General features: G+C 64.2%; 2 protein-coding genes across 7 annotated transcripts; one reads left to right on the top strand and one right to left on the bottom strand.

Annotated features, from left to right (window-relative positions):
* Positions 1–20: 20 nt before the first annotated feature.
* BOP1 (BOP1 ribosomal biogenesis factor) lies at positions 21–25,063 on the bottom strand. Of its 3 annotated transcripts, XM_027063627.2 has the most exons (16): positions 24,909–25,063; positions 23,608–23,808; positions 13,526–13,606; positions 2,804–2,958; positions 2,609–2,726; positions 2,429–2,530; positions 2,139–2,351; positions 1,890–2,051; positions 1,710–1,790; positions 1,570–1,639; positions 1,355–1,487; positions 1,076–1,256; positions 690–978; positions 518–602; positions 330–437; positions 21–238 (listed from the first exon to the last, which is right to left on the bottom strand). In XM_027063627.2, the coding sequence occupies exons 1-16, from the start codon at positions 25,002–25,004 to the stop codon at positions 85–87; spliced, it is 2,229 nt and encodes a 742-aa protein (XP_026919428.2). In that variant the 5' UTR covers positions 25,005–25,063; the 3' UTR covers positions 21–84. The 3 variants fall into 3 exon arrangements, with proteins under 3 accessions (XP_026919428.2, XP_026919429.2, XP_026919430.2); XM_027063628.2 differs by lacking the exon at positions 23,608–23,808 and having other exon boundaries at positions 24,909–25,050; XM_027063629.2 differs by lacking the exons at positions 13,526–13,606; positions 23,608–23,808; positions 24,909–25,063 and adding an exon at positions 3,181–3,312.
* On the top strand, positions 3,497–6,426 carry SCX (scleraxis bHLH transcription factor). Of its 4 annotated transcripts, none has more exons than XR_003421496.2 (3): positions 3,497–5,163; positions 5,883–5,988; positions 6,108–6,203. XR_003421496.2 is itself a non-coding variant. In XM_027063634.2 (3 exons), the coding sequence occupies exons 1-3, from the start codon at positions 4,591–4,593 to the stop codon at positions 6,379–6,381; spliced, it is 900 nt and encodes a 299-aa protein (XP_026919435.1). In that variant the 5' UTR covers positions 3,497–4,590; the 3' UTR covers positions 6,382–6,426. The 4 variants fall into 4 exon arrangements, 3 of the variants coding, with proteins under 3 accessions (XP_026919435.1, XP_026919436.1, XP_053064356.1); XM_027063634.2 differs by having other exon boundaries at positions 5,936–5,988; positions 6,108–6,426; XM_027063635.2 differs by lacking the exon at positions 5,883–5,988 and having other exon boundaries at positions 6,108–6,288.
* Positions 25,064–25,120: the final 57 nt, after the last annotated feature.

Raw genomic sequence — 25,120 nt, 5'->3', positions numbered from 1 at the left:
AGTCAAGGTCACACCACTGGTCAGCAGGGAGAACACCTCTATTAAGGGTCCTGAACACACGTGCGCCTGGGGACGCAGGGTGGCCTAGGTGAAGAGGCGGACAGTGCCATCGGCCCCGGAGGAGAAGACCCATGGCTGGGTGGGGTGGAAGGCCACGTCCAGAACGCCCAGGTCTCGGGTCAGCGTGTGCCCCCGCAGCACCTTCACAGGCACCAGCAGTGGGTTCTGCAGCAGATCACTGTGGGGGAGGGGAGAGGGACTCGGGTCAGGGAAGCGCAGCCCCCAGGCGGAGGGGGGGGGGGGGGGGGCGGGGCAGGTCCAGCACTCACTTGTACACCATCCCATGGCAGACGATGATGCTCCCGTCGTCGGAGCCAGATGCAAAGAGCGGGTACCGGGCATGGAAGGCCACAGCCCTCAGGGCCTTCTTGTGGTGCCTGCAGGGCAGGGGCTGGGTGAGGGCAAGCTAGGGCAGGGGAGGGACAGGCCAGCACCCACATCCGCATAGGCGCCTCACCTCAGTACCCTGTACGGCTCGCTGGAAAGGTCCAGGTCGAACCACACCAGCTTGCTGTCATAGCTGCCACAGATGACATTGTCCCCTGGGAGCAGATGGGGTCGTGAGGACCTGCGGGGTGCACGCTCCCCCCCAACACCCCCCCCAACACCCCCCCCCCCAACGCCCTCACCTGCGGGGTGCACCGCCAGGCTGGACACCCATTTGCAGTTCGGTCTCAGCTTCTTGGTGAGCTCCTGGCGCAGCAGGTGGTAAAGGCGGACGCCACGCTGGGAAGCCACCAGCAGGAAGGGGCGGACAGGGTGGAAGGCCACCCGCTGCACCTGTCCGTGGCTGCGGCGGAAGGGGCTCTGGCTGCGGCGCCGGCTCAGCTGATGGATCAGCACCTGTGTGTGGCCGGCGGTGGCCAGCACCACGGCCATGTAGTCCCCACGCCCGTGCCACGTCACCTGCGTCACTGGCTGCAGGAAGCGACGCTGGCTGAGCTGGGTCCCCCGGCTACCACCGCTCCCCCCCCCCCCCCCCGCCCGGCACATCCTGACCCCGCAGCCCCCACACCTTGCCGTGGGAGACGCGCAGCCGCAGGCCCCTCTGGCGCTCCTCCTCCGAGGCCTCCAGCCAGCTGGCAGGCTGCACGGCGGGCTCCTGGGGCGGGACGAAGGTGCTCAGCAGCTGGTCCGTGCCGCCCACCACTAGCCGGTCCCCCAGGGCCGGATTCAGTAGCAACACCGAGTCCTGTCTGCAGGCCAGAGTGACACACAGCCCCTGAGGCTCGGGCCCGTGCCCGCCGCCCCCTCCCCCCCCCCCCCCCGGCGCCCCCTGGGGCCTCGCACTTACACTGCCACGGCCACCAGGCAGAGGGTAGGGTGAGGGTTCCAGGCGATGCTCCTCACCACGCCCCCCACGGGCACGGTCCTCATGCAGCGGGCGGTAGCCACCTCCCAGAGCCGCACGGAGCCATCGTCGGAGCCTGGACACAGCGAACAAGGCCTTCGCCACCTGGTCCTCCCACCCGGCCCCCCGAGCTGGGAGTGCCCCCACCTCAGGCTCACCTGAAGCCAGCCACTGGCCCTCCGGGGATACACTAAGGCAGCGGACAAGGTCGCTGTGGCCCCTGTAGACCTACAGAGGAGGAGGAGTAAGGAGACCGACGCACCCACGCACTCCCTCCCCCACCCGCCCGACAGCCTACCAGGGCCTGGCACGTGGGGAAAGGCTGCAGGTCCCGCGGCCTCGGCAGTTTAGGGATGAGGTCTTCTGGGTCCACGTTCACCTGGATAGGAGAGCGAACAGTCACCCCATCCCCACGTCCTGTGCCCCTGCCCGGGCGCACCTTCCCCCCCTCTCCGCCCCCCCTCCCCCGCCCACACACCCTCATCTTGCGCTGCCGCGGGCACAGGTAGAGGTCAAGGCAGCGCTCGAACCGTTCCTGGATGAAGCGGCCGTATGCGGGTACGGCCCGCAGGCTCGGGAACCTGTGTGGCAGGAAGTTGAGCCTCCTCTCGCCCGGCTCCTGCCGCTCCCACGCCAGACGCTGCGGAGACAGGGGTGAGCTGGGAGCTCGGGGCCAGGGACGGGGCCCGGTGCCCCCCACCCCCACCCCCCGTGGCGCGAGGCCCACCTCGTCTTCGCTGAGCAGGTACTCTGGAGGCGGGTTGTAGGACTCCGCGTGGCCGGGTAGGGCCAGCTTCGGAGCGGGCACGTGCATCTTGTGCCGGCCCAGCACGGCGTCGGGGTCTTCCTGCGCCCACAGGTCATAGGAGCTGGGCGTGGGGTCCTGGGGCCGGCGAGGCTGGATCCAGCCCATCTTGATGGCGTGCACCATGCGAGACACCTGCAAGGGCAGACCAGGTCGGCTCGGGGCACGGGGGGCGCAGGGGCGCACAGGCCCGGATGCAGCGCTGCACCCACCTTCTCCTTCTCCACCAGGGACGGGATGAAGCTGCGCTTGTCAGCGGGACGGTTGGTCACTGGGTGGACCATCAGGTCCCCGCTGAAGAAGTCCACGGCAGGCTGGAAGAAAAGACACAGATGTGTGGGCCGGGGCCCCGCCGCCGCCCCGGACACCCAGGGCGAGCTGCCGCCACCCACCTCGTACGGGTCGAAGCTCACGTCCCCAAACTGGCCGCTCTGCAGCCGCCGCACCAGAGCCACCTGCTCGTCCGTCAGCCGCACATCGTGACCCGTCGTCCGGTCCTGCACCGTGCGCCTGGGGAGCCACCTGTCAGAGCCAAGCTCCGGGACCCCTTGCCCTGACCCCACAGGCCCTGCCCCGAGCCGGCTCACCAGTAATCAGGGTTGTCCATTTTGTCCAGGAACTGGTCCAGCTCGTCACGGGTACGCAGGGGCTTGTAGATGCGCCTGCCGTCCAGGTCATAGCCCACGTGGGGGAAGTCCTCGTACCACTCCAGGGGCACATTGCCCACCGTGTTCCGGATGTCCTGGGGGCAGCAGGCCAGCGCGTCGGCACCGGGCACCCACCGTGCCCACCCCTCCCTTCAAGCTCCCCAAGTCTCAGGCCAGGGTGGGTCCCTAAGGAGGCCGGGGGGACAGTCCCCAGGCACCCTGACACAGGCCCTCTCCCTGGGGTGTGACGTGGCACGGCGGCCAGTGCTGTCCCCCACCGCCCCCCTGACTGGCCCTCAGAGGCGCCGGAGCTGTACCTTCACATTTTCCACTGAAGTGGTGCCAACCCCAGAGCCTCCCCCCTGGATTCCTTGGCCAGGACTCTGGGCAGCCACAGACAAGGGTGACCTCATCGCCCATGGGCTCCCTCCCCTGGTGGGGGCCTTAGGCAAAAACGGGTAGCCACGGGCAGGGACTCAGGGAAGACCCCACAACCCGCTCCAAGGGGAGGGAGAAACCACTGCCTTCTGCCCTGCAGACATTCAGGGGACCCCCCCCCCCACAACCCTCCCTGGTGCTGCCTGCCGCCCCCCCTCCCCCCCCCATCCCAGAGCAGCCACATTCCTGGACACACATTCCTGGTCGAGGCCCCTGCCAGCCACCACCCTCCCTCCGCCCAGCACGGAGACTGCTGCCCAGGCGGCCGCTTCCTGAACAGTGGCCACAGGGGGAGGGGCCCAGATGAGACTGAGCGCAGCAGGGAGCCCAAGGGCCCCTTGCAAGGGGCACAGGGCCCCCCCCCCCGGGCTCTCCCCATCTGCACCTGCCCAGCCCAGCCCTGCCGACTTGTGTACTCCCCTCCCAGCAAGCCCATCTTCCAGGCACACCCCCGTGCCCCTGTCCTCCTCTGCACAGGAAGGGGGGGCTCCCACTCTACACAGGCCCAATTCCAGTCCATGCGGCCATCCCTGTATTGAACACACCCCGGAGCATGCAAAACGGGAATGGCGGGGTGGGGGTGGGGGTGGGGGGGTTCCCAGAGCAGGGATACAGGCAGAAGCTGGGAAAGAGGAGGGTCCCGGGCAGAGAGTACAGCTGACGCCAGAATGTGTGCCACCGGGTGACCCCACACACGACTCCACCCCTCAGGGCTCCTCTGTACCCCCTCCCCACTCTGCCTGGCACAAAAGGCTCAAGTGTACACAGGAGGGAGAGACAGACAAACAGGGTGTGGCCAGGCACCAGGGCCAGGGCATCTGAGTTAACTTGATCGTGCCAGGGGAGAAGACCAGCCTGGGTCATGGGTCCCACTTGTGACCCACTCCTGCTCACCTCCCCACCCCCCCAGCTGAGGGAGAGGGAGGGAGCTGCAGAGCCCTGGTACCACCCATCAGGGGATTCCCGCTTCCCCGCGTCCCCAGAGGAAGCGAGATGCTCCAGGCTTCTTCAGCGTGGCGCGAGAAGGCAGAGGGACGAGGGCCCCTGCTCCGTGCGGCCTCCGGGGGCTGGGAGGCGGGGAGGAGGGCGGGCCGGCGCGGGGGAGGGGCCGCCGCCACTATAAAGGCCCGGCCCGCGGCCCAGCTCCAGCCCGGGACGCACACGTGCGCGCGGCGCCGCAGCCGCCACCGCGGGCCACCGAGACCCGCGCCTCCCCGGCCCCCCGGGCGGCCGCGCGGCTGGCGGCATGCGCTGCGCAAGGCGGAGCTGACGGCGCGCCCGCCGGCCCCATGTCCTTCGCCATGCTGCGCTCGGCGCCGCCCGGCCGCTACCTGTACCCCGAGGTGAGCCCGCTGTCGGAGGACGAGGACCGTGGCAGCGAGAGCTCGGGCTCCGACGAGAAGCCCTGCCGCGTGCACGCGGCGCGCTGCGGCCTCCAGGGCACCCGGAGGCGGGCCGGGGGCAGGCGGGCGGGGGGCGGCGCCCCGGGGCCCGGGGGGCGGCCGGGCCGCGAGCCCCGGCAGCGGCACACAGCGAACGCGCGCGAGCGGGACCGCACCAACAGCGTGAACACGGCCTTCACGGCTCTGCGCACGCTCATCCCCACGGAGCCGGCCGACCGCAAGCTCTCCAAGATCGAGACGCTGCGCCTGGCCTCCAGCTACATCTCGCACCTGGGCAACGTGCTGCTGGTGGGCGAGGCCTGCGGCGACGGGCAGCCGTGCCACTCGGGGCCTGCCTTCTTCCACGCTGCGCGCCCCGGCAGCCCCCCGCCACCGCCCCCACCACCCCCCACCCGCGACGGCGAGAACGCCCAGCCCAAACAGATCTGTACCTTCTGCCTCAGCAACCAGAGAAAGTTGGTGAGTGTCGCCCACCGGGCATCCGTGGGAAGAGAGGCGAGGAGGATGTGGTGGCCCCTGCTTCCGTAGGACCCTAGCTACTACCCACACCTGTTGGGCAGAGAGTGGGGCCAGAGGCAGGCAGAGCGCCCCCCCATCCCCACCCACCCCCGGCCGCACCTGTGACCTACTGTGCCCCGGGACCCCGGGGAGGGAGGAGCACAGCAAGGGCCCAGCTGGAGCAGGCAGGGCTGGACCTTCTTGGGCCTTCCCCCCCCCAGGGCCACAGGTTCCCACGGGGACCGAAGAGGGCCACCCAGGGTCAGGTGGGGGGGGGTGGGGGGGAAGCGGCAGTCTACGAAGCAGGGAGGCCACTAAAACTGTAAGAGGCTGGGACCAGACCAGAGTTCAAGCGACTCTGGCCACCCACCCTGTCCCCGAAGGAAGGGGACATCACCCCCCTAATCCATTGGCCCTGCCACAGCCCCTGGCGCCGGCCTAAGGCTTATCGGGCACCTGCTGCCTCTCCTCCGGCCCTGGCCCACGCCCCTGGGGCTGCCCACTCAGACCTCTGTGTGGCTGTGGGGTCTGCAGACAGGCTGGGGGAGAGGGGCACGTTGCGGGAGCGCTGGCCGGCTGTGATTTACAGCTGCTGCTGCTGCGCTCGGTGGCACCGGAAAAGCAGGGTGAGCAGGGAGAAAACGCGGCGCGGCTTTTCCCGATCCCCATTTCCTCTCCAGACGGCACGCGTGAGCTCCTGGGGCCTGAACATCTGGGAAACTTAATTTTACAGTTTCGGCTGTGCAGCACCGTGCTCTCTTCCCCAAAGTGCACGGGGACGCCGGGGTGAGCGCGGAAGGGGGTGCAGCACCCGCCACCCGAGACAGCACCCAGCGGGGAAGCCCAGGCGCGGGCTGGCACTGGGTCTCCACCCGGGCCCTGACACCACCCCCTCCCCTCTGCAGAGCAAGGACCGAGACAGAAAGACTACGATTCGGAGTTAGAGGCGACGCCGCTGGGCTCTCCACAGAGAGCCCCCCCGTGGACCCGACTCAGGCACAGGCCTCCTGTGAGGGCGCCTCAGGCTCCTCTGGGGCCAATGGACGGACAAGCGGCGGCAGGACTCTGCACTGGCCCAGCTGGCCCAGGTCCACTGGAACCTTCTGTGCTGGCTTCCTACCTGGGTTTTCTTCTGGTCACTACGTGCTGGTATTTTGTGTCTTTGATATGATAATATAAAGTCTGGAAACTTTGTATAATTAAAAACAAAACAATATCGTCCAACCGTGGAAGCACTGTTTTCTGGAAGGTTCAGAATCCAGCCTGAGCCCAGCCCAAGACCACACTCCCAGCTCTCAGGGCGGTCTCTTCATGCCCCATCCTCCCTGGGCCCAGAGGCACCAGCTCCCAGGGAAGGCGTCCACCTTCCAGGGGCTGGGCCGTCCCTCCCAGGCCTGAGCACAGCGAGGTACCTCCTCCCGGCCTGGTGGCTGAAGGAGATGGGTGGGGGAGAGCAAGGCTAGGAAAGGAGAGAGGGGGCCCACTGGCCCACGGCAAGGGACCAAGCAGGGCAGCCTCCACTCCCAGGGCCTGCCTGGCGCCCATGCCTCCCCTGCAGGGGTGAGGAATCCAGGGCCGGCAGCACAATCATGCCAAGCCTTGGGGCCTCACCCTTTGCCACAGAGACCCAAGAAGTGGACACTCAGCCAAGAGGCTGAGTGAGGGGCACTGCCGTTGGAGCGGGTCTCCGAGCCTCGGCGGGCCTAAGGGTGCGGGCCAGATGGCACCCATCTGCAGGCACCCCGGGGTGCCCACCCCTGCGGGGGCTGCCCTGGCTCCCCCAGCCCTACACCCAGCCACTTGCAGCGCTGCTCACACAGAAAGGAACCCTGGCCGCCCACCGCCCTGCTCCGCCGAGCTCCTCCAAAGGCCCCACCTGCCTGTGAGGAGGGCAATTTCAGGCCCCCTCCCCGAGCTGTGCACAGCTGGCTGACCATTAAAATCCTGCAGGTGACAATTACGGTTTAGTGGCTCCAGCTCTGCTGGCACAGCACAGAAGAAAGGCAGGGGGTGGCCTTCCACGAGCCACCTCCCCCACGCTGGCCAGGCGGGCCAGCAGCCTGACTTCCGGCCAGACCGGGTAGGGAATGGCCGAGGGCGCCAGGTGTCGGCCCTGGGCCCTCCCAGCCCTCAGCACAGGCTCAGGGGCCCCCACTGACACACTCCCCCGGGCCCCGGGGAGAGGCCAGGTGCTAAGGCCCACGTGGGCACCCCAACAGGGCAGGCCCAGAGCTGCCCCCCTCCTCTGCACAGAGGGGCTCCGGGGACCTGCAAAGCAGGAAGTGGTGGAGTAATTCTGGAGGAAATTCTCAAAGCCAGAGCCATTAAGGGCTAGAGGGGGGCTCTGTCCAACGTGATAGAAATATAACAGGATAAAAAGTCGCCACGGCAGGTTCCATTCGGAGAGAAACCCAACCCCAAATTTCCTTTCCTTAATCCTGCAGGAGCCTACAGCTGGCCAGAGGAAGGAGGGAGAGGGCAAGCCGGGTCACTGCAGAAGCCCCCACCCCACCCGCCTGCCTGGGGAGCCAGGACCCAGGCCGGAGACACGGGGGTCCAGATGGGGGGCTGAGAAAGGCATCCCCTCTCCTCCCAGGCGGGACCTGGGGGAGGTGTCCAGGGAGGCAGGTGTACCCCAGGGTCTTTGTGCTCACCCCCCTGCTTCACTGGGCACCGGGTGCGGTTCTGTGGGGGTGGGGGGAGGGGGCATGGCCCACCTGCCCCACCCCTACTAGAATCACATCTCCACACCCGAGCCTGGATGGGGGCCGCAGACCCCCCTCATGAAGCCCCCCAAGATGATGAGTACCCGAGCAGGCGCCCACCTTGCGACCACAGCGCAGTGCCGCACCCACACACGAGGCTGAGAGCGCAAACGGAGGGGACCCCGAGCCCCAGAGCTGACGGGGTGTCAGGAGGACCCTGCGGGGGGTCTTCCGAATCCGGAAAACGGGTGGGAGAAGACAGAAGGATGGTCCCCAGAGACCCAGCCCGTCAGGGCCCAGGGCACACAGGCCCAGCTCTCCACGGCAGGCCCTGTGACTCCAACAGTGGCTGCAGCTTGGCCGACTCGGGCCTGGGCAGTGGGCCCGGCGCTCCCCGAGCTGCACCGGTAGCAGCGGCGGCGGCGGCGGCGGCGGCGAGGGCCTGGCCCGCCAGCCAACAGGAGAGAGCGGAGGGGCGGGGGAGGAGCGCTCCGTCACCCTTCACTGCTCCAGAAATTCAAACCAGACGGGGGGGGGGGGGGGGGGGGGGGGGGGGGGGGCGGGGGGTGGCGGGGGTGGCGGGCCAGCCAGAGCCCGAGCCCAGCAGCCCCACCGGAGTCCACTCAGCTACTACGGCGGCTGGGCTGGGGCGGCAGGTGCTCTGTGCCCGCTGCAGGCCCTGCCTCCCTCCCAGAAGGCCAGCCTCGTCGTCCACTGAGAGGGACAAAGACCCCGGGTTCCCTGCATGCGCGCCCCAGAGACAGCTGGAAAGGAGGGGCCGAGCCCGCGCCCTGGGCCAGCAGCCGCCTCTGTGGGCCAAGCTGGGCTGGAAACACTCTGATCGGCCCCGGCTGTCAGCTCCCTGTCCCCGGCCGGGGGAATGAGCTGCTGGCGGCACCACATGATTCATCACCAGGCCTCAGCCCGCAGGCCAGCCGGCCCCCACCCTGCTCAGCACCTGTGGGCTGCCAGGAAGCACATGTGACCCCGCAGGGGCAAGCACCTACCAACCCCTCCAGGTCAGGCACCGAGCTCGGAGTACAGGCTGAGGACACAGACACCCCCGTGCTCTCCTGGGGGGGCCTCTGTGCCCCAAGCACAAGCCTGTGGGATGAGGCCAGCGGGGGACCCCACCCCCCAGACTGCACCGGACACAAGCGGCAAGCAACAACTGGCTGATGTGTCGGCTGGGATTTTTCCGCTCTCGAGGAGCCCCTCCCCTCCCCCTCCCCAAAGTGGCTGCAGCTGTCAGGACCGCAGATTGGAACTGCAGGTAGGGCGCTGGCCGGCTGCCCACCTCCCTCCCGTGTCTGTCTGCGAGAGAGGAAGCCGGCCCACCTCTGGAATCCTTCACTCTCTCCTCGTTCTGCCTCTCCCACCTGTCCCCTGGGAGCGTGGGGTCAGCCGCCCTCGCTCAGGCTCTCTCTTTTCCCTTGCCCCTCTCCGATTACAATGCCGGCAGTGTTCGCTCCGCTCCCCCTGCACGAAGCTCCCGCCTGTCTCTGAGCACCACTCAGCCTTCCTGAGCCCCGGCCTCTCCTCGCTCCTCTGTCAGAGCACCGGGCAGAGGAGGCCGGGCTGTGTGCCCCAGGCTCACCTGCTGCCTCGGAACCCATCGAAGGTTCCAGCAGGATGAGTCCTGGTTCACAGGCCAAAGGGAAGAAAGCCAGGTCCTACTTGGCCTCTTCCCGCCCCAAAGGCCAAAGCCAGGTGAGGAGACCCCAGCAGGGAGCTCGGAGCCACCTTCCCAAACCTCCATCAGACTGCCACTCACATTTGCTAACCCAGGTAGCAGGGCACCTCCGCAGAAGCCGACCCCAGACACCATCACCCCCATCTGCCCGTCCCTCTCGAAAGTGCTGCCGGCCAGGCCCGCCGGAGCCATCATGTGCTAGCACAGAGGCCTCGAGCCCACTGCCTGGCCCCCACGGGGTCCACGCGGTGGGCAGAGGGTGCCGAAGCTGCCCCAGCTCCCAGGTCTTCGGCTACCCCAGACCCCCACCCACCTGACCCTCTCCTGGGGCTGATCAAGGTGCAGTGAGCAGTCCCACCTGGGGCCCTCTGACTCTTGACTACCTGCAGGCAGGCGCTCCCAGAAACCCCTCTGGAGTGCTGCGTGTGGGCCCAGGCTCGGGGCCCCCGGCTGAGTGGTGGAGACCCCATTCCAAGACCCACTGTTCAAAGAGTTGCTGCTGCTTCAGGTTGGTCCCCAGAGCTCCACACCTGCCCCCATCCCATCTCCAGCGAGCTCCAGAATCTTACCCCGGAGGACTCACCTCAGCCCCAAGCACTGCCTACACACAGCTAGCCCCTACCTGTGGCCCCTGTCCCCAGCCCCCTCTGCAGTCACTACCCCCCCCCACCACCTTTCCCTCCACAAGCCAGCAGCCACACCTCCAGCCCCAGGGCAAACCCTCGGGTCCCTCCAGGCACTCTCCCACCCACCTGCCCCGCTGGGTTCCTGCTGCCAAGGAAACTGGCTCCAAGTGGGCACGAGCAACAGGCCGGGGCCTCCACCACCCACGTGCCGTGGCTCTGAATCAGCCCCCCCGTCACCTGCCAGCGGCCACACGGGCCCCGCACTGAGAGACCCGGGGCTATCCCTGGACACGTACCACATCCCTCTTAAGGGACAGCTACTTCAGCCACTGCACGCTCCTCACTGCCCCTGCCCCCACCCCCGGGAGGGAATCCTCTCTCCTAAGGAAGGAGGCAGCACGGGGGGGGGGGGGGGGGAAGGGGGGGGCAGCACTGGGGAGAGGAGGGCGTGCCTCCGACCGGGCACCGCAGGCCTGGCTCAGAGGCGGAGCCGGGCAGAGGCACCGAGGGGCACTCTGCGGTCACAGCCGTCACATCCAGTGAACCCTGTGGCCACCACCTGCGAGGCCGTGGGTCAGACCGGCGGGAAGGGACAGACCAGAGCCTGGCCGGCGGCCCCGCTTGCGGGCCGGCTGTGGGGGTGTCAGGCCGACACGAGCAGGCTGAGCGCCGGGCGCTCTCCACAAACAGCCCGAAACCTGAGCCGACAGGCTCCCGCTGCCAGCAGCGACGCAAGCGCTCGGAGCGCGCGGGCGGCCAGGATGGGCGGGGCGGCGGCCCCGGGAGGAGCGGGAGGCCGCCAGCGCTGGAGGCAGCTGCCGGTTCAGTAGCTGGGAGAAGCCATTAACGGCCGTTTGGCGAGAGAGCAGAGGGGATCGCGGGCTCTGGATGCAGACAGGCCTGGGCTCGTCCCCGCGGGATCCCAAGTTACTTGGAGGCCAGGGCGCCGCGGAGCCGGCCAGGGCTGCAGCCCGGCCCCCGCCCGCCGCGGAGGTCTCTCCGGGCACAGGAGGGTCCCACGGTGGACAGGAGGGGGTCAGGCCCTGGGGCTCAGGGACTGGGATGAGGTGGATGCCTCCCGGTCTCCCTGGCCAGAGTTCAATAGCCACCCCTCACCTCTCACCTCTCGCCGGCCTCAGTTTCTCCCAGCTGCTCGGAACAAAGAGGGGCCCCGATGCCGCGAAGGCCGCCGGCCCCCTCCCCCCACCCCGCCCCACCTCCCCCGGGTCCGGCGGCTGGATGAGATCACGTCTGTGAGGTGCGGTGCCGTGGGAGAGGAGTGAGGTGGACGTGTGGGGGTGGGGTGGACACAGCCCGCGGCTGCTCCGGACTCCCCCCACACCAGGCCCCCCGCCAGACACAGCGGCACGTCCAGGGGACTTGGGCCCCAACGTGGCTTGGGATGTGAGTCTGGGGGACTGAGGAGGGCAAACGTACGGAAACAGGACTCAGACCATCCCACGAGGGTAGACTGCCACTCATCAGTCAGCATCTGGGGTGGGGGGCTCCCCAAAGCCGAGGCCAGCAGTCAGAGGGTCCAGAAGCCCCAGCACACACCAGCTCAGGCCTCAGATCCAGACCCAGGGGTGGGGCGGGGCGGGGCAGGGCCCAGGGGAAGGGACTCCAGGTGTGGCCACCGCACAGCAGCATCCAAGAAGATTCTCTCTCCCAGGAGCACGAAACCCGTGAGGACACGTCTGCCGCCGGCCAGAGCCCGAGTGGGGTCCACCCGGTGCCGACCACCTCTAAGCACGCTGCAGGGAGAAGGTGTAGCTCTGACACCAGGAATGTGCCCGGACGGCGGCCCCCGAGCCCTATGCTCTGCGCCGGGTCTGTTCAGGTGCCCGACGGGACCCCTCGCCGCCTGGCCCCCAGGCCTGTTCCCTGAAGCCCACCCCGCTTTGCCAGGATGGCAGAGACACCCACAAAGTCAGCACGGAAGGACCCGGAGCACCCCAGGCACACGTGCTGCTCAGGGAAGCGTCCGCCGGGCCTGGCGCGGCTCCTGAAGGCTGGGCTCTGCCGCCCCCTCGAGCCGCAGGCCGGCTGTGCTGGCAGAGCTCAGGAAGGCGGGCATCGGGCCCCCTCCTGTCACTCACACATATGGGATAGTCATTGCCAGAGGAAGCGGCCCCCGCAGGCCGGGCCGGGAGGAGCGCCTCCCTGTGGGCAGGCCGAGGCCCCTCCCCCGCCTCTGCACTCCATTTACAACCATCATCGATTTCTCAAAATACCAAATATAAAAAAGTAGCCGACAGGATGTGGCTGCCGACAGCCAGAGCCCCTGGGAGGGGGGAGACAGGCAGGGAGCCGCACTGCGCTGGCCCCCCCTCACCGTGTGCGCCCGCTGCTCCGGCCAGGAAACCAATTTATTTTGTTTTGTCTCTGTTCTCTAAACGCACAGAGGCCAGATCGGGCGGGCAGCCAAGGCTCCTGCAGCCGCTGCCAAGAGAGCGTGAGGGTGGGGGTGGAGGCCGAACAGGGGAGGGGGCGCGTGCCTCCCCAGGCCCCGGGACAGCCCCTGACAGGCAGCTCTGGAGGGCTGCTGTCCCTGCAAGCCATGCGCCAAAGCCATCCCCCTGCAGCTCCAAAGAGGCACACACCTGGGCGCTGACCAGGGCCCTGGGAGGCGCGGGGCCACAGCCCTGCCAGTGACTGGGACACACGTGGGAGGGGACAGGCAGGAGGAGATGGCCACCTCCGGGCTCAGAGCTCCTCAGCCTCCAGCCCTCCCACATCAGGCAGGCCCAGGGAGCTGAGCCTCTGGCCCACACACCAGGGCCTCCGGACGCCAGACTGAGCACCACTTGCCCACCGCCACGCTTGTCCCTTCAGACGACAAACGTGAAGGAGCGACCGGATTCACTGGAGCCACATCAGTCCACTCCTCGAGGACACCGAGGAGAGCGGGGGCGGAACACCCAAAGGCCACCCACCTCCTGCCCTCCGCACCCAGACCCGTCACCCCCCGAGGCCCAGCACAGGCCAGCTGGTGCAACAGAAGCCACCCCTGCCCCAACCTCTCCGTGCCCACCGAGAGCACAAGCACAGCCTCCGCAGAGCGCACGGGGGACCCCAGCATCAGGGGCCGCCCCACAGACACACCTGGGGGTCCACCGCATCACATCCACCCTCCCTCCTTTCCTAGTGATCCCACACACACTCACCCTCCTGCAGACAGGTGTCCTGACCCCAAAATCGCTCTCCCAAACCACGAGTGGGGCCCCTCACTGTGGCCTGACTCCTCTGTACCCAGCACAGCACAGCCCCCCCGGGGAGGAGGCAAGCCCAGCCCGCACCTCCTCATCAGAGCTGTCTTCCGCGTACTCTTCGTAGCCCTTCGCTCTCGCCACCTCTGTCCTTGGGGAGGGGATGCCAGCCTGTAGAGAGAAGGGACAATTGTTATGTCAGGATGTGATGCCCTCTGACCTCGGACAGAGCCCAGGCCCGAAGTCCCTTGGCCCCTCCTTGGGACTGGAGGCTCGGGAACAAACTATCCCTCTTGCTGATGCTGAGGCCGAGGCTCCCGCCGCCCCCAATCTCTAGGCAGTTCCAACCTGGCCCTGGGCCTCAAGACAAGATCAGGGTCACCCCAGGTCTACGCAGGCCTCATGGGCCTCACCTGGGTCCTGTCAAGGGCCAGCCCCGTCACTACGTTCAAGTTCCTCCAAGGAAGGACCCCAGGGAAGGGCTGACGCCTGGTGCCAGACTGGAAAAGGAACAGTCAGCAACAAAGCCACCAGCCGAGGGCCTGGCCACCCCCGCACCAGTTAACGAAAAAACCGGCTGCAGGGCTCCTGGCCTGACAGCCCCTACCCGGCCCTGCCAGGTTCAGGAGAGCCCAGGGTCCAGGGGCAAGGTGGGAGAGGCCACTCGGGGGCAGCAAGTGAGGGCAGGGCAGGGGGGTTACCCACACCCGGGCCAGCCGCTCTGGAGGCAGGCCTGTGGCACCTGCTGTGGTGGTCACGAGGCCACAGCCGGCTCACTCCTAGGGCAAGACCCTCCTCCCAAGGCGGCCTCCGGTCTGCAGCAGCTGAGAGAGAGGCGCCCCCTAACCTGCAGAACGCCGCGGGGGACACAGCCCTCTGGCACCCACCCCACCCACGTGTCCACGGCCCCAGGCTGACCCCGGTCCACCAGGTCAGTGAGTGGGCGCCACTGAACGTTCACACCCTAACCTGGAAAACAGATCCTTCCCTCACGGGGTGGGGGGATCGGGTGTACCGGAACCAGGACTGATGGGGAAAACAGCCCTACCTCTCACTCCTGGGCGCAGTAAAGTACTCTGGAGCAGGAGCCCCTGAGCGCGGCACCCCCGCCAGAGCCCCGCTCCCCCTGACCGGGCAAGAGCCAAGGGCCTGCGAGGCGGCTCTTCCTCTCGCCTGTTTTTTCCCTCAGTATAAGGAGGGTGGGAGACTAAGTTTTTCTCCAGGCCAGGAACAAGGCGGGATTCGGTTTCCATGTCTCCCCCACCCCGCTCCCCATGCTGCACACGCTGTGGGAGCCGTGCCCACTAAAAGTGGGTCAGCACCGCCTGATGGGTGCGGGCTGTGGGTGGGGGGCAAGGAGGGCCCAGAGCTCTCCTCCCATCCTTGCCCGAAGGGAGCTCCGCCTGCAGCAGCGGCCCGGGGGCACACCTGCCCCAGGCTCAGGGCCAGGCACCAGGCCTCCTCAGCAAGTGCCCCCAATGCCAGGCCACGGCCAGCAGGTCCCGGCCAGGTTCCACGGCCGCCCACAGCACCAGGCCTGCTGATGCTCTCCAGCAGCACTGAACCCTGCAGAGCCCTACATCACCTGCGCCTCAGGCCATGGTCATGGGGTCCCCTTGTCCTCCAGCGCACCCCACATCGTCCTGTGCTGGGTGTGGCCAGCGCCCCGGGCAAGCGTGCAGGCACAGGGAGCCAGAGACAGGCCGGTCCCCGGCAAGGAGGGGGCGCAGGGAGCCAGAGACAGGCCGGACCCGGCAAGGAGGGGCACCCCAGCAGCGGGCAGCAAGTTCCCACACAAAAGAGCTGGACCCCCAGCCCTCCTTGGTCTCTCTCCAGAAGTGGTGCTGCAGGCAGCACGGTGGCCACCAGGGGGCAGCAGAGGCACGGGCGCAGCCCAGCTCCAGGATCCAGGGGCGGCTCCGGGAGCGACCCCTTCACAGCCTGGAGACCCTTTGCTGGGCATTCAGGAAAAGGAAAATTTTAAAAGACAACTTAAAAGGAACGTGAAACACAAAGGACACGAACCCAAGAACGGGGGCCCCACCATCCTTGCCTCCTGTCTCTCACACGGCGCAGCCCTGCCACCGTCGGAGACGGTGGTCCTCAGGCGCAGAATCCAGGAGGTCGGGGTCTGCCCAGACCCACACCGTCTGCAGGACACGAGCACCCACCTCAAGACAGGCTCAGCCCTGCGTGGCACTGCCCCCTCAATGTGCCCACATTGGACACATTGGTGGACACAGAGAGAGGCAGCCTTCTGTCGACGAGTGCCCCCCCGACCAGGGCACAGCAGGAGTGAAGGGCAGACCCGTGTACAGTGGCGCGAGGAACTGTGGGCCATCAGCAAAGAGGCCAGCAGCAGGCAGGCAGTCCGGGGGCCAATGTCCAGGCAGGGCCAGAGGCACGCAAGGGCACGCCGAGCACTAGGGAGAGGGAGGCCGTGTCGACAGCCGGGCAGCAGGCCGGGACCACCTCGGAGCGGAACAAGCAGCGGGCACCCCTGGGTGAAGGGCCACAGGGCAGACAGCACTGGGAGCCCGGGTCAGGCCGTGTCCCCGAATCCTGGGCGGCCTCTGGACCTGGTCCTCAGGGGAACTCGCTCCTGCTTCTCTACCCACCCCCAAGACTGTAATACACCGTGAAGACCGAGGCAGGGGCCCCAAAGGGGTTCTGACAGCCTAAATGGCATCTCATTGCAGCTGCAACAGACCCAGCCCGGCCACACCCCACTGCCACCGCCAAGCACGCATGTGACAACACAGGCTCCCCGACCTCCCGACGCGGGCCGTGCTGGCTCAGACTAGGTCAGCCAAGCTGAAACTTTGCTCCCTGCACGGCCCTCCCTGCGGGGTCCCGGGCAGGACTGCTCACAAGAGGGTGCTGTCAAGAGACTCAGAAGAAAGGAAACAGCAGCCACCACACCCTGAAGGTCCACAGGAGGTGTGCCGGGCTCGGGAGTGTCCCTGACACCTCGGAACAGGGGTCACATCCAGAGCGCTACTGGTAACACATGTTCTCAGCAACCCAGGGGAGGAGCAAAGACCCCGTGCACAAAGGAGCCTCCAAGAACCTGATCCGCAGACCCTCCGGACTGGCCCTCGCTGCTGCGGAGCCTCCTCAGGGCCCAGCTCAGGGAAGGGCCGGGGTCGAAGAGCTCCGTGCACACGCCCGTCCACGCACATGCCAGTCTGACCAGGAGCACGGACTGACGCCGAGGAGGTACACGTGTTAGAGAACATGCACCACCGGGGCCTGCCAAGGCCAGAGAGAACATGAGATAAGAACACCCCTCATTTCTCAGAGAAAAAGGAGGGAGACTCGGGGCCAGGGTCATGCCCCGGAGCAGGACCCGGCCCAGCACAAGGAGATGGTTGCCCTTGCCTGGCCAACATCAGGACACCAGAGACCGCTGACCACGCAGGGTGACCCGCTTCCCCATTTACAACAGAAAAACTGAGTGGGACTCGAAGCCACTGCTGCACGTGGCCGCAGGGGAGGAGGCCGAGGACCTGCCGGCACCTAGACCTGATTCACACGAGACCCTCGGGCCGAGGCCACGGCCAACACGGCCACGAGGTAAGGGTCCGAGAGGGATGGCGGGGGTGGACGCTGTAGCTGTTCCAAACCATAGCTGTAAATCTTTGACTTTCCTCCCATCAAGGGGCAGTCTACGTGCCCCCTCCCCAAATCTGAGTGGGCTTGTGGCCGGCTCACCTGTCCGAGGAGAGCAGCCCCGACTGACGATGCATGAATTCTGGATCCAGACCATGAAGCTCCTACACATCTGCCCCATATAACAGACAGCCTGTCCTCAGAGCCCCGACGGTGGGGACGTCCCAGACGGGCAGGCAGACTTGCCCAGTGAGTGCCCATCATGCAGGTTGCCCCAGCCTGGACACGAGTGGAGAGGCCCCAGATTTCTTCCTCAGGACCCTCACCTGAGCCCCCCAAACAAGGGGTGTGATGACTGATGGTCCTGCTAGACAGAACATACCAGAACCCTGGAGGGACACGGCTGAGGGAGGCTGTGGGACCCCCCCCAATCCCACTGACGATGTCACCCGGACACGACAGTACCTCACCCTGCCTGAACTCTGATCCCCAGAAATGAGAGTGCCACAAAATGTGTCATGCCTGGAGGTGGCAGGGCAGGTGGAGGAACCACTGCCTCCCCTCCCCCACGGGGCCGCATCCTCGCTCCTATGGTAGGCGCTCCATTAACTAGCTGGTGACAGTCATCGGATGTGCCCCCAGCTGCCTCCCACAAGCCACAGCTCCACCGGTGCCAAGACCCAGGCGGGCCCCTTCTGCCCGCAGGTCTGCAGCACACAACAGGCAGAACTCTTCCTGAAATACCTACAGAACACTACTCACGGGCACGATCACTTGTATGGTCACATTCTTGAATGCGGTGAGCAGACTAATGAGCCAACAATGGGAACTTCTGAACGAAAGAAAACAAAGTAGGAAAACCCCACGTAAATGAGGACCCGAGTAAACACAACAAGGAGGAAAAATGGGTCCTAAACAAGCACAAAAGGGCAAGACGACTTTCAATACACAAATCCACTTGACACAAGTAGTCCAGAAGAAGCACGAAGACCTCACCTTTCCCAGGGGACCGCAGAGAGCTGCTGGGGAGGACGCCGGCAAGGGAGCACGCTCCTGCCTGCCAAGCAGGAAGCCAGGCATCTGGGAACAGGGAGGGCAGGGGTCGGCGTGCTGGGGATGGGGGGAGCCTGAGGAAGCTCCCCATGCCTGAGAGTGGACACAGGAGGGACGCAGGCAGGCGGCGGAGAGCCAGGGAGAGGCTGGGCGGGGGGGTGGGGCAGAGGTGACACCCAGCACACAGGGAACACGCAGCACGGGGCCCCTCTACAGCCTCCTTCAGTGACGCGTGTGCCGAGGACTGTCCGGCTGGGGCAGGCTTGCAGACGGGCCATGCACAGAGTGAGGGGCAGGGGCTGGGCCCCACCTCGGCCTTGAGCTGGAGCCCGTGGGGAGCAGAGGGCGGGGCTTGGGGAGGGGATGCAAGGCCCCCAACGCCGGGGTCCACATGGCACTCCCTGACCCACGTGAAGGGGAACAGAAGTGGGGCCTGCAGAGCCTGACCTTCGAGAAATAGGACAGTGATGGAAACTGTGTCTTGGGGGGCACACAGCCAGAATCATGCTCCCAGAAACACAGGAAAAGATGCCTCGTTCCCAACTTAAGAAAAAAATCACAGTGCAACACGAGGCCACTTTCCACGTATTAGAGTATGAAAATACTGAGGTTTCACCACGCACTGTCTCGGCGGGATGGGAAACAGGTGACTCGGGGGGTGTGGCGAGTTCAAATAGCACACTTTCCTTCCGCTAAAAACGCATCGGCCTTTGACCCAGAGATGCTTCCCAGAACGTATCCGAAAACCTGCTTGCACGTGCAAGCAAATGAGGGGAGCATCGCAAGACCACCGGGACAGCACAAGGTCACAAGTGCCCACCCACCGGCGGCCCGTGCACGCTGCAGGCACCGCGCGCGAGGGTGGTCCTGAGACAGAGAAGAGCAGGGCAGAAGACGGCGGTTAGGAAGCCATCACACACGACACAAACGGGCGCCTGGATGTGCGAAGAACACCCTGGAGAGACCCAGGGACCGAAACAGTCCTCACCCTCGTGCAGGAGCAGAAGGCAGGGCAGGGCGGGAGGAACGACCCTCAGGAACTCCCGAGCGAGCGCTCTGCTGTGTCCCTACCATGCACGTCACATATTCCACGCAACCCTAACAAAGTAGTGGACACATCTGCACGGCCACCAAACCCCCAGGAGGAAGTGGAGGAGGAGCTCGCCAATGGTGGCACCCAGGGCAACCAGACACCAAAGTGGGTGACCCTGAGCACCTGGGCCACGTAACCCCATCTCTGCCCGTGGGAAAGGAAGGTGGGCACTCAGGGCAGTCTCCAGAGAACATGCCTGTGACCACCTGGCCATCCACGATCACGTGTGGAGGGTCCCAGCAGGATGTTCGTGGCCTGCCCGGGACGGCCTGTGGCAGCCACACGTGGAACCCGTGGACAGACTTATGGGGCAGGGTCCCCGGACAATGACCTATCAGCCCCATACCTCCCAGAACCATTAGGCAAATAAGGCAGCCCCCGCCTGCACAGGTACTCGGCAGCCTGCGTCACTTGATCAGTGTGTCTGGGCCAGGGGGCATCAGAGACAGTCGGAAAAGCCCAGAGGACCGTACCCACAATTAGCACCTATTTCCTGCTGGCCTCTGCCCCAGGATGTGTGTCCTTGATGTGACGTTAGAACGCAGCCTGACAATGAGGCAGGGTGCCCTTCAGACACGTGAAGCAGTGTGGCCACCTGCTTCCTTGGAAGTGGGGGGAGCCTGGAGACAGCTTGTGTACAGGAAGTAGAAGACACGGCGACGGGAGCCAAGTCACAGACGGGAGCACGCAGCGGGGAGAGAAGTTACTGCAAAGCCTCACGGCACAGTGGCCATCAGCACCTAGTAAGAACCAAGCCCCAGGAAGGAGGTACCGGAGCGGGAGGAAGAGCAGAACATTTTGCTTGGTCGTACAAGCTGGAGTGGGTCCCTGGGAAAACGCCACTTCGACCTGACAAGCAGCTCACCTACAGCCACTGTTTGCAAGACCACAGAGGCGGCCACGGCCAGAAGCCAGAGAACGCTGGGGCTTCCTGTTAAAAAGCTGGGACACCCGGCAAAGACACGAGCAGAAGCTGGCGTCACTGCTGGCAGGGGCCCATAGAGCTGACAGTGGTAGGGACACCGATTCTAGAAGCTGCTCAACGGAAGTGGGTCTTGGGTTGATGGCCCGTGCGGGTGGCAGGAACACCTTGTCAAGACAGGTTGACATCTTGACAAAAGCCTCCGTGGTGTGACAGGTAGCAGGCCCCTAGCTACAGCAGGTGAAACCCTGAGAGGACCTTGACCCAGGGGAACCCCCCCATGATAGGGCTTCAGACGGTGGAGTGCAGGCCTGACCGGGGCTGTCATGGGGCCACTCTGGACGCCCCATACGGCCACGTTCGGGCAGATAGGAACACACAGGAAGCGGTGACTGGCTGCTGGCTCAGTTTCTGGCTACGAGGCTACGTGCTGCAGACGGGGCTCAGGCCATCCAAAGAGGGGGTGTGGGCAGAAAACGCGGAGGGGGAACCAGCTCAACCAGGTGGATGGGTGTGAAAGGCTTGAGGAACAGGTGGAAAAAAGGAGAGACAGGGAGATTTCCACTAAGCGAGAGAACACTCCCCCCACACCTCAATCCCCTCTCTCTGCCTCGAGGAGTTCAAACCTAAGTGTGACAACTGTGATTAGAACAGGAAGTGCTCCAATACAGGCCACCTGTACCCATCAATGAAAGCATAAAAAAGCCAGAGATGTGAACACTGACTGGCACAGGGCAGGGCAGGACCCTGAGGTGGCCATCCAGGGTGTGTGTGGGACTCAGAACCGCTCATGGCTCGTGGGTCTCGTGTCCAGGACTGCCCACAAGAGACAGGGATGGCCTTACGGCCTGGGCGTGAGCAGGAAGGAGGGACACCTCCCAGGCAGGAGACGAGGAGGGTGAAGTCCTGAAGCCGCCCCCACATGGCACACACTGGAGGGGCCCCGGTCCCAGCTTCAAGTGGGGGGCAGGCCAGGCTGCCGCAGAGCCAGCTCCCCCGGACGGAGGGCTGCGCCCCACCTTCTGACAAGGGAAGGCATCTGCTCTCTCCTGGGCTGTGGCCTCAGTCCCTGCTGGATGGCCCAGCAAGCAGACCGAGAAGGCGGCCCCGCAGGGAACACCCGGCCACGTTGGCACAGAAACCTGAGAAGGACCCATGTGGACAAGCCCGTGCCCAGCAGCTCAGAAGGGATGGAGCGTGGGCACACGCAGAATGCGCCCCTTCCATCAGACCCCCTGGACATCCTCTTGAGGTACCTGCACTGTTACCTCATTTAGAGAACTTAAAACAAAATTTCCATTAAAGGGGCGCCCGGGCAGTTCAGTCATTTGAGTGTCTGATTTCATTTGTCTGACCTGACTTCAGGTCATCAACTCACTTTCATGGGTTCGAGCCCCACGTCGGGCTCTGTGCTGACAGCTCAGAGCCCGGAGCCTGCTTCAGATTCGGTGTCTCCCTCTCTCTGCCCCCGCCAACCCCCGCTCACCTTCTCTCTCAAAAATTAATAAAGGTTAAAAAAAAAAAAAAAGAAAGAAACGTTTATTAAAAAAGTTACTTAATTTTTTTTAAGTAGGCTCCACACCCAACACAGGGCTTGAACTCAGGACCTAGATCAAGACTGTGTGCTCTCTATTGGCTGAGTCAGCCAAGTGCCCCAAAAGTTAGTTAACTTTTAAAAATTACTTTTAAAATTCTGTTCATAAACAAAGACAAAAAATCCTTTGTAAAAAAAAAAAAAAAAAAAAAATGGGGGGACGCCCGGGTGGCTCCGTCGGTTAATCATCTGACTTCAGCTTAGTTCATGATCTCACAGTTGAGTTCGAGCCCTGCGTCAGGCTCTGTGCTGTAAGCACGGAGCCTAATTTGGGTCCTCTTTCCTTCTCTCTGCCCCTCCCCAACTTGCATGCGCATGGGCTCCCTCTCTCTCTCTCTCTTTCCCTCCCTCCCTCAAGTAAAAATACACTTTAAAAAATTTTCTTTCAAAAAAAAATTGGGGCACCTAGCTGGCTCTATCTGTAGAACATGTGACTTGATCTCAGGGTCATGAGTTCAAGCCCCACGCTGGGTGTGTAACCTACTTAAAAAATACGTTAATTAATTAAATTAAATAAATATGTCAGTGTGTGGACCCTTAATTTTAAAAGGAGGAGAAAAGACACGGGAAGGTGATGAAACTGTTAGCTGTGGTCACGAACCACAGCAAAGGCAGGGAATGAGAACTCCCACTCTGTACCGAACAGTGCTGAGAAAACATTTAATTTTTGTCAAGAAAGTGTATTTTGTAATGTTTTTAAACGTTTATATATCTTTGAGAGAAGACACGCACAATGCTCAAACAGGGGAGGGGCAGGGAGAGAGGGGACAGGGGATCTGGGGCAGGCTCCACGCTGTCAGCACAGAGCCCCAAACGGGGCTTGAACTCACGAACCATGAGATCATGACCCGAGCAAAAGTCAGATGCTTAACGGACGGAGCCACCCAGGCGCCCCTATTTTATAATTTTATAAAGTTAAAAAGAGGGAAAAATCGTTGGCCATCACCCTACAAACCATGGTCAGTACAGTAAACACATCTCTCCCTGCACACCAGCATTACCACTAAGGCTTGAGTGAGTGGAAGGTTGAAATGTGACTTTAAATCTTTTCTTCCTAGGAAACAGAACAAGCACGGCTTTTTGGTTTCTATTATGGGGGTGGACTTCTGTATGATTCAAAGTCGTAACTTCCAGAACACCAGACCCACTGGAAATATAGTTATAAACTACTTTCTACAACATTCCAGGGGCGCCAGGGTGGCTGTCCGTTGAGTGTCTGACTCTTGATTTCGGCTCAGGTCCTGATCTCAGGGTCGTGAGTTCGAGCCCCACCTGGGGCTCAGTGCTGACAGCAGGGAGCCCACTTGTGATAGTCTCTCTCTCAAAATAAATAAATAAACTTTTAAAACCAGTAACGAAAACACTCCAAACAGCTAATGTCATATTTTAGTTTAAGCTTTTCTCTCATTTTTCTCGCTTGAGACAAGAGCCGAAGTACCCCTTCCCCATCACCACAGGGGTGGGCACGATGCCAAAGCGTCAACCGGCAAGGCTCTCTGGGGCCAGGCTCGAGTGGAATGGCGCTCCTGTTGGGCCGGCTCCCTCACGTGTGTCCTGGGAGCTCCCCGCCAGACAGTCTCTTGCGCATGAATCCCCACCTCAGGCTTTGCCCCTGGGAAACCCAGGCTACGACTGAGTCTAGCAGAGAGAGCTGAGTCCTATGGAAAGGTGACGTCAGAATCATCTGAGGGGGAGGCCCAGGGAGGTGGATTTTTCGAGTTCCTGAGAACAGAGCACATAACTGTGAAAAACAGCACCCGACTCAGAGCGCTCCAGCTCCAACCAGGAAGCTCGAAAACAGCAGTGAGGACGCTGAGAGCCCGAGGCCTGGGGGTCGCTTTCTTTCCTGGCCACCTTCATGCCAGAAGGGCCCACCAGGAGGCTCCTCACTCACCCACCTGCACCTGCTGCCCAGAGGTCTCCTCCATCCTGCTGTGGCTGTCATCACCGCTGGCCCCATCCTCTCCCTCGGCTGGGTCATCCTCACTACTGTCGCTGCCGGAATCCTGCAGGCCTGAGAACACGCTCTCCTCGCTCTCAGACAGGCCAGAATCACTGCCATCCCGGAGGCTGGCAGCCGATGCAGAGACGAGGGCGGTCTGCAAGAAGCAGTGTTGGTGACAGCCAGGTGTCCAACCCACCCTCCGCCCACCAGGCACCCTGCTTGCTGACCGCTGGCTCTGTGTGGCCAGCCTCCAAGGCCACAGCCCTCAGGCTTCTTCAGCAGAGCTCTGCTCACCAGACAGCATCTCATCCCTAACTCTGCAGGACACGGCATACAGTTTGTGACCTGGTCACTGCCTTTACCAGAAAAGGTTGAACGACAGGAAATCGTACACTTTGAGGAAGCACTTAAGCACAGAGTCGCGGACTCCCTATTTCTTAACAGTTTGCAACTCCCTCACCTTCTTGGACACATAAAAGTTACCCCACGGTACGAGACCTAGTTACCATGGACACGACCCTGCTACAGCTCACCGCACCGTCTACCTCTGGCATTTACTCAGGTGCACAGTGATGACAGCAAACAAATACCGCAAACGCAAACAGCTCCTTGAAGTACGGACCAGGTGGTGGAAGCAACCAAGTCTGGTGCCCACAGCTACCTCCTGGTAGGGCAGGAGGGCACCCGACCAGGTGACGGGGGAGCCTGATGACACAGCTAAGTGGGGTCCGTTGAGAAAGGCTGACCTGTACATGCCTCCTAACACTTTCTACAACCCAGATGTAATGACATCACGCAACCGACCTGGGGTTAGCTGGACAGCAGGCGTGGCCGTGAGTCCACTTAAAATCATGTCCAATGCAGTAAACCCTTGGGTTCCAGGCAGGCTCTTTCAATCTCGTCTCTTACCTTCAGAATACGCCTATCGCATTAAGCGCCGTGTAGATGTGTAGATATTTACACAACGGCAGGACGCATAATTCAAAGGGTCTGAGAGGCTGCTGCACAGATGCCACCTCTACTCCGCCTCCCACTCCAGCCACCCCCTGCGCAGGTGCTTGCTGCCAAGGACGCTCGCCACGAGGCCACCTCCAGCAGGGGACAGACGGCCCCTTCTTTCTCGCATCCCCGGGCCCGCAGCGCGCCGGGCGGCCTCGCCGTGTGCGGAAGAGCCACCACGTGCGGCCACAGGCCCCGCCGCCCGACCCCGCCGCCCGACCCGCCGCCCGGCCCCGTCCCCGTCCCCGCTGTCACCTCCTCCAGCTCCAACTCCAGCTCGGGCTCCGACGGCCGCTTCCCAGGCCGCGTCCCCGTGGCCGCCGCACGCCCCGCGCCCCGAGCACCCGCCATGCTACCCGGCTAGTCCGGACCCGCGCCGCCACTTCCGGCAGCGCCGGCAGCGTGGGGACTGGGGGCGCGGCCTGCGGGGTCAGGGGGCGCGGCCGGTCCCGCCCCGCCCGGGCCGA

Source organism: Acinonyx jubatus, chromosome F2 (genome assembly GCF_027475565.1).
Source record: "Acinonyx jubatus isolate Ajub_Pintada_27869175 chromosome F2, VMU_Ajub_asm_v1.0, whole genome shotgun sequence".
Lineage (NCBI taxonomy): Eukaryota > Metazoa > Chordata > Mammalia > Carnivora > Felidae > Acinonyx > Acinonyx jubatus.
Note: the sequence above shows the minus strand (reverse complement) of the source record. Positions and strands in the feature narration are given on the sequence as shown.